Source organism: Xyrauchen texanus, chromosome 22 (genome assembly GCF_025860055.1).
Source record: "Xyrauchen texanus isolate HMW12.3.18 chromosome 22, RBS_HiC_50CHRs, whole genome shotgun sequence".
Classification (NCBI taxonomy): domain Eukaryota; kingdom Metazoa; phylum Chordata; class Actinopteri; order Cypriniformes; family Catostomidae; genus Xyrauchen; species Xyrauchen texanus.
In genome coordinates, this window is record NC_068297.1 from 22,427,155 (window position 1) to 22,434,815 (window position 7,661).

Here is a 7,661-nt window from a genome sequence, read left to right on the forward strand (position 1 = left end):
AGCCCCTTATCTAGGGCTGATTTCATGCTCTCTCCCATATGTCTGTTATGCATTGGCCCTGCTGTTTAATCTGTCCAGATTGAGCCTTCTCAACTCTGCCGGATTACACCCAGTGACAGAGAACTGTTTAGGCTACACACAAAAGATTGTTCCTTCAGGCTTGATAGAGCAAACCGTTGCAAAATGGAACAAAGAAAGAGATTTTAGCACTGATTCAGGTTTTTAAGCACTGTTTAAAGCATTGTCTTATTGTATGATCGCATTTGACATCTTAATTTAAACACTGTAATACTGATTCTGTCCCAAATACATACCGAATTAAGATTTTCATTGAAGTAAAAGATTTTATCTTCTCCTTGTAAGTTCAGTTGCGATTTAAAATACACTTGACATAGAACAGGTTAACAACTGTCATCCTTTTTTAATAATTTGTATTGCATTAGACATGTTATGGAAAAAAGCACATAATAAGACTACAGTACATTAATGAATAGATCAAACAATACTGTAGCAAGCTATATTAATTTACAATATATACAGGAATACACTATTACAATTTTTTAACCACTGAACAAAATGAAAAAGAACAGCACAGAATCCTGCTATTTCAAAGCTCATTAGGAGTTCTTGAGCAATTATTTTCTAATAATGACAATACTGATATTCAGTGTGGAGTTCACAAGCATCCGAACATTTATGGTTTTACTCAATTGAAGCTGCCACAATTGTCCTGTTGGCCAACATTGAAAGCTTTTTTGTCGTGGCAAAAGGGTACAAGCATGCTCTGCCTTTTTAAGCATTGTAGTCACAGAATATTTAATGTCTGGTATTTTTATGCATATTAAAAAAACAGCATGATGATGATGATGGGAGCGACATTACTAAAAATATATAAATAGCCTGTAAATCATTTTGACCTTGCTTAAGTAAAACAAAATGCAGAGCAACGATGAGAATCGAAAATCGTTTTTTTGTTGGGAAAATTGCAAGTATATGAGGAGAAAATAGCCCAGATATGTTCACTCCAAAACTATGTTTTATGTCACTACAAGGGAAGAATGAAGTTTACAGTGCATGATCTAAGAACTCTTTTCCTCTTCTTTTGTGTCTAACTGTTCGCTGGACTTCTCTGTCACCGATATCTGCATTTTGTGCTCTAGTCTCTCAGAGGACACTGTTCCCAGCACTTTGGCACTGTGCTCCTGTGCTTTTGCCCTGAGAACAGCAATACTGTTCTCCCTCAGTTCCTCTTTAGACATAGGTGACTCTGTCCTCCTTTCCTCAGTCTCGCCCTCATCTGGTTTAGGATTGGTCGCTTTCTGAGTGACATCTGACTTCTCGTTTGGTTGGACTACAGCAGTCTCCAAGGACTTCTTGTGCATCCCTGCAAAGAATGGTGGGTATTCGTATTTAGAAAAGCAGCTGGTGGTAGGAAAACCATCTTGAACTGGAAATAGCAAGAGACAGATTTTAGATTTAGTAATGGCAGACTAATCTGAACCATGAGAGTCATGAAGCTCATCAAAATATTATTATTTTTGTAGTTTATTATCATTTCATTATTTAAGTAGTAGTAATTTAATAACTAGTAATTTAAGTAGCAATGTAATTATCTGACTAATATGTCACTTGGTGACAAAATTAACAAAGAGCCATAATATCTTCTGGAATGGTTTTTAAAAATGCTACTAAAAACTGGCTAAATGCAATTTTGAAAAAGAAAAAAATCTGCTTGGATAATTTTCACAAATAATTTTATGCATGTTGCTTTAGTAATAAGGCATTTGCAATACAATTATTGTAAATGTAATCAAATTACTTAATTTAGGGCATGTTTAAATGAACTAATACTGATCATTTTGGCAATTTTACAGTTTAGAGAGATCATGTTAATGTGCTAACCGTGATGGGTCATTTTGATTCATATAGTGTTCATGCATGCAAAATCTTGGATTTTCACATACATTTCATGCAAGTTAAAATTAAGCAGAACTGGATGACCAATGATATACAGTATTTAGGGTATAAGCCAGACTCTAAATTATTAAAGGACAGGAGAATCTAAATACCAGTTTACATAAAAAAAATTCCCATTCTTTTCATTTTAATTGTATTATTGCTATTTATTAAGCATAATAATAATAATAATAATAATTCATATCACAATTATAATATAGTCCTAAGAATTTCAGGCATACCTAGAAGCCAGGGGGCACAGGAGTCCATGACGCCATCTTTAGCAGACTTCAGTATGGACTCAGGCAGAGGGATGGAATGACGCACCATGGCACCATAGAGCCCGTACTCAGCCATCACACTGCTGCGACCCCAACACTTCTCCCGCTTTCTCCACTTGGCCCGTCGATTTTGGAACCACACCTGTCAGATGTGATTTACATATAGATTATTAGTCTGACCATGTAATCATGCAAATAGTGCACAATCTATATGTTAAAATCAGTCTAGAATGGCTAATGAAACAAACGACTATTCATTTGAAAATGTAAATTGAAAACTTCAAACGTAAGCCATCTTTGCACTGCAAAGGTACAGAAGCTGCAACTGAAGTGGCATTTAGGTGCATATCTTTACACATACTTAATGCTGCTCAGAGGTGGCATTAATGCATTTGCAAAACAATTAACAACATACATAATGAGATTAAAAGTTTAAATATAAAATGATACATGTAAAAATATGAAATTAAACATTTAAATATGAAACTAAATAAGGAAATATGTGATCTATCGTGACAAAAACAACGTTAAAGGCTGCTCTGATGCTGTATTTCATTACACAGAACCAGCATCAGAACTGCTTGTAATATAGGGGATGAGGTGGGCCAGAGCATGTTGTATTTAGTCTGGCTTTTATGCACCACTGCTTCTTTGAGCAGGCACAGAGCATGCTTATCTTGGCTGTGTAAAGACACCTAGAATATCAAAAATGCATTTTATATCTACTTTACTAATGATGATATATCACAACTGAGTCTGCATGTAAATTCGATACATTGGCAAGTTGGTTTGAGCATACAGGTTAACCAGGGTCCATGGTCTCCATATCAGATAAATGCGCATGTGCCCCGAGGCTCAGTTCTGTCAGGACGCCGCGTGAGTTCAGATTTATCTCGCGTGCAGAACTACACATGGTACTTAACCACCACTTGCCCTTTCTAATGGTAGCTGGTGGCAGAGCTTGCGGGGGGAGGAGGAGGGGCAGTCGGGTCCAGAGAGGCCAGACATTGGATAAGAAATTATCAAAACCATTTTCCAATCTTTTCTGGTAATGCCGATGATAGCCTCATCTTTTTTTTCTTTCTTTTTTTTTTTTTTAAGAATTGGTTATCGGGCGCTCAAAAGAAAGCGAGACAGCGATGACAGACGACCCCAAGGGCACGCAGAAGCTGATTGAAAAATAAGTTAATTTCGAGCCCAATCGATGGTGGACAGGCGGGCAAATATCACGGGAAATTAAACGAGCAGGACCCAGGAGAGCTCAGCCATTGACCCGTGCTAATACATTCAATGTAGTTATTTCATTTGAAGTCCCCGCATCTCGTCACATCCCTTCCCCTGTAACACGGTGCGCTTTTCTGATTTAACTAATTACACTCGATAAGGAAAATTAGATGTTAATTTTACTTTGGATTGAAATGGAATTATTTATTTATTTCCGAACTATTTATTCACCGAGAGGCACCGTAATGAGAAGGAAATTAAAAGGCGTGCCAGCAGATGGATGGTTCAGGTCACACAGTAATCTTCTTCCGGCTTGATTGCTTGATTAGGTCGTTAGCGCCTCTCTCACTCACACTCACTCTCTCTCTCTCACTCTCTCTCTCTCTCCCTCTCTCACAACTCTCCTCCTCGTATCTCTCTCTCTCTCTCCATCCCCACTCTCCTCTCTCTATTCCTCCATCATCACCAACCCCCCGCCCAACGCCTCTCTTTCTCTCTATCCATCCCTCCCTCCCTCTCTCTCCTCTCTCTTTCTAACGCCTTTCTTTCTCTCCCTCTCTCTCTCTGTCTGTGTGTCTGTGAGAGCAAATTGTTTCACATCCAACGGAGGCTGATGAGATATTATCTGTCCAAGTGGGCTGGTGGACGTATGGAGCTGTTTGGCCTCGAAAAGACCACGACATTCTCTATTGATCGATATAATCATACTGCAGCTGACGACTGAGATGTTTCATCTAGCTAAATGGACTTGTTTTTGTTTTTAGCAATAAAAATAATACTAATAATAATAGTTTTAAGGTTTAAGATAAAAAATATCTTAAGTAAACAACATGTCAGGTTGCCACTTATTACAGACCGACAAACTACACAACATTCAAGATGATCTTCAATGATTTGGCATATTTATTTCATGAGCCACAGATTATAATATAAGCCAACAGATGTTTAGACATGGTGAAGAGGTAAAGAAGGACATAATGGAAGAGTGGGGATTAAATAACCCTCGGAAAGGCCTTCAACAAACCCTACTCAAAGATTTATTTGAACGCATTAAGTAGTTGTACAGTATCGTCTAGTTTTTATGTATTTATTTTATTTTTTATTGCATTCACTTAAAATGAGCCTAAACATTTTACATTGAACATAATTTAAAACAGCATTTCACATGTGCTGTCTGAGAGTGAGTCATGAGGCTCAATTAGTCAAGTTGGTGTGGTCCTATATATATAGTGATAATGGGAAATACACTAATGCACCGGTAAGGATGTGAAAGAACAGGCGTAATTATGAACTTTATAAACGTTATACAGACTCATAACTTAATTTCAAAAAGAAGTCTCAAAGATTGGTAAAATGGTACAAATGATCTGTCATGCGGCAGCCTAAAAAGGGAGCAAGAATCACTGTAGACCATACGGGTGTAAAGCAATGTGGATTAGGACGAGTTTTATTTATTTATTTCATGAAATAGACAACTTTTCGATAGGTTTGACCAAAATGTATTTTTTCCTGTTTTTTAATTCTCATTAAATGTAAAAGGAAGCGATGATACAGCAGTTTTCGTACCTGTATTCTGTCCTCGGGCAGCTCTGTTTTCATGGCCAGCATTTCTCTGGCGTATACATCAGGATAATGGGCATCGTTAAAAGCCTTCTCTAGTTCCTCCAGCTGGTAAGATGTAAATATTGTTCTATACGAGAAGAAATTAAAATGGTATCAGTATTAGACAGTTCATGCATAAATTGTTTTTCAATATTTACTTGAAGAATCCTAAGAAGCGACACATTTTCTTCATATTTCAAGGTTTTTATTATGAAACAATTTAATATCTATTATTAAATTACATTACAAGGAATTAACATTTCAGGTGCTAAGAAATAATCATTTAACCCAATGCATTAATCTAATCTATTTTACTAAATATAATTTAACTAAAACAAAAGCTTCCCAAAAATATAACAATACTTAGTTCAACGTATATTAATAGGCCATTTTCATAATAATTAATTGTTGTAATTCTACTATTATTGTTATTATTGTACTATTATAATTATTACAACAAACTGATCTTAATTAATTCAACTTCACAACTATTACATTAATTAAATAAGAAAAAAATCAACTCCTTTACCTTCAATACCAATAAAAGGGAAAGAGATCTCAAACATTGTATAGCCGCAGATTGTCTGGTCCTAAATATATTTTACAAATAAAATATATATCTATATTTTTTTCTATTTTGGCCCAAAATAACCATAATTGCCATTTGGCAATAATATACAAACCGATCGATCGAGACAAACGTTTTCCAACAGAGGAAGCATTTGCCATTCATTGGGACAATGTTTAATTTCTGAGACTATGGAATAATTCAGTATGAATATAGATATGCATTATGCTAAGATTGATCACTTATAGTTGTCTGACGTTGTTTACCTGTGTCGTCTCTTTTTTCGCTTCTTGCTCTGGCTCAGTGAAGACTTTGATAATTTCCTTTCACTTGAAGAGACATCCTCTGAATCTGTAATATCCGGGGAAATATTTTGAGGCATTTTAAAATGAGAAATCTAAAATATTATGTTGCGATAATTTGCCCTTTACTTTTAAAAACAGCCATTTGATTTATTCATGATGATTAGCTATCAGTATTTAGCCTTATGTTTATAATAAATAAAACAGGCTTTATGTTACAAATGTCCATTTATCTTTGAATAAATGTATATTTAAAGCACAACAACAATACTAATATGGATTATACGGATAATATAATATCCACATTATTATCGCTAAGGTTACAGCTGAAATAATTAATTAACGGATCAGCAGTCAACAAAGCCTTATTCGGCACTGAAATAAAAGGAACTGGACCTTTGTTTATACAATGGCAAATTAGGGCTTGACATTTGCAGGCCTACCTGAACTAGCAGATTGATTAGCTTCCAGTGGTCCCACGGTCCTGCTGAGCGGCTGAAGATGGACATTCTGTGCGTCTGACAGCACCTCCAGAAACGCGGGCTGGCTGTAGAACGACTGAATACTTCCAGGGCCAATGAATCCCATCCCGACCCCAACACCAGCCGGCCCGAGCATCGACCTGGAGGCTAGTAGGTGCGCCCCGGCAGGGAACGAGCTCAGAGTGTTCCGTGGAGCCGAGGACGGCTCTTTATTTAGTCCCAAAATCTCCTGGATGCCGAAACCCGTGCATTTGGGCGGATGTGTGGTGCTGCTCTTTGAGAGATGTTGATTCTCAGCGGCACCAACTGATTTTGATTTGTTCAAACTTTCCGACAACACGGCCCCATCCTTTCCTGTCATGGTGCCTTGGAGACTATTCCCTTCTTCAAATACAAGTCGGTCCCTTGTGCACAGACATCCACGGCGCAGTACGCATGATCCCTCAAGAAATTCGCCTTTTATCCAACAGGTCCATCCCAACAAGGGTCAAAACTCAGCAGCCAATCAGATGTGAAGAAGCGATTTAGAATTCCAGAGCATCAAGGATGCTGCTCCCTGTTTATTGAGCAATCATTTAATTAATATATTCTGCTTAAAATTATTGTCAATAAAAAAAGTTAACCACAATTAGCAAATATAAAGTGCTATTTTCGAAATGAAAATTAAAAAATTTAAATATAGTTCTAATAAATTATTTCACTCTAATATAATAATACAGTTATTATAATAACATATTATAGATATTATAATAATAGATACCCAATAGAAAAAAATATTAAACGAAATGTGTTCTGTTTTTAGCTTAAAACTTTAGTCAATTTGCTGTTATTGGTCTATTAGAATATTAATAAAAAATCTGAAATGGGAAAGTCAACATTATTAATTGTTGGCGGATGAATTCATTAATCCTTTATTAATTTTGTCTGGTATAGCCTATAAATGGTAAAATAAAGACCCTTCACATGGAAATCAGTGAAATGGAAAATTGCACCGGGACGACTGTGATGTCACCCCTAAACCTAGAGTCTATGTCATCAGCATTGCAAAAAAATAAAAAATAAATTATATATATAGATTAGTGGATTTTAGGATGCATGGGCATTAAAAAATAACGCCTAAAATAGCATATAGCCTATGAAACCAAATAAAAAAATAACCAGAAAGTCTGATTTGACTGATGCCACACAGATTGACAGGTCACAATTCTGCACATTATTTTCAGAAACCAGAACATTCCTTAGATTA

General features: G+C 36.2%; 1 protein-coding gene across 2 annotated transcripts; it reads right to left on the minus strand.

Moving 5' to 3' along the window:
• Positions 1-446: 446 nt before the first annotated feature.
• On the minus strand, positions 447-6,978 carry vsx2 (visual system homeobox 2). Of its 2 annotated transcripts, none has more exons than XM_052153926.1 (5): positions 6,377-6,978; positions 5,898-5,982; positions 5,028-5,151; positions 2,199-2,379; positions 447-1,384 (listed from the first exon to the last, which is right to left on the minus strand). In XM_052153926.1, the coding sequence occupies exons 1-5, from the start codon at positions 6,774-6,776 to the stop codon at positions 1,080-1,082; spliced, it is 1,095 nt and encodes a 364-aa protein (XP_052009886.1). In that variant the 5' UTR covers positions 6,777-6,978; the 3' UTR covers positions 447-1,079. The 2 variants fall into 2 exon arrangements, with proteins under 2 accessions (XP_052009886.1, XP_052009885.1); XM_052153925.1 differs by having other exon boundaries at positions 447-1,447.
• Positions 6,979-7,661: the final 683 nt, after the last annotated feature.

Coding starts and splice junctions, on each gene's coding strand:
- vsx2 (XM_052153925.1), bottom strand. CDS start 6,776: ATGACAGGAAAGGATGGGGCCGTGTTGTCGGAAAGTTTGAACAAATCA. Junction 5,983..6,376: donor TAATCAATCTGCTAGTTCAG/GTAGGCCTGCAA, acceptor CGGATATTACAG/ATTCAGAGGATGTCTCTTCA. Junction 5,152..5,897: donor CGAAAAAAGAGACGACACAG/GTAAACAACGTC, acceptor CTTCTCGTATAG/AACAATATTTACATCTTACC.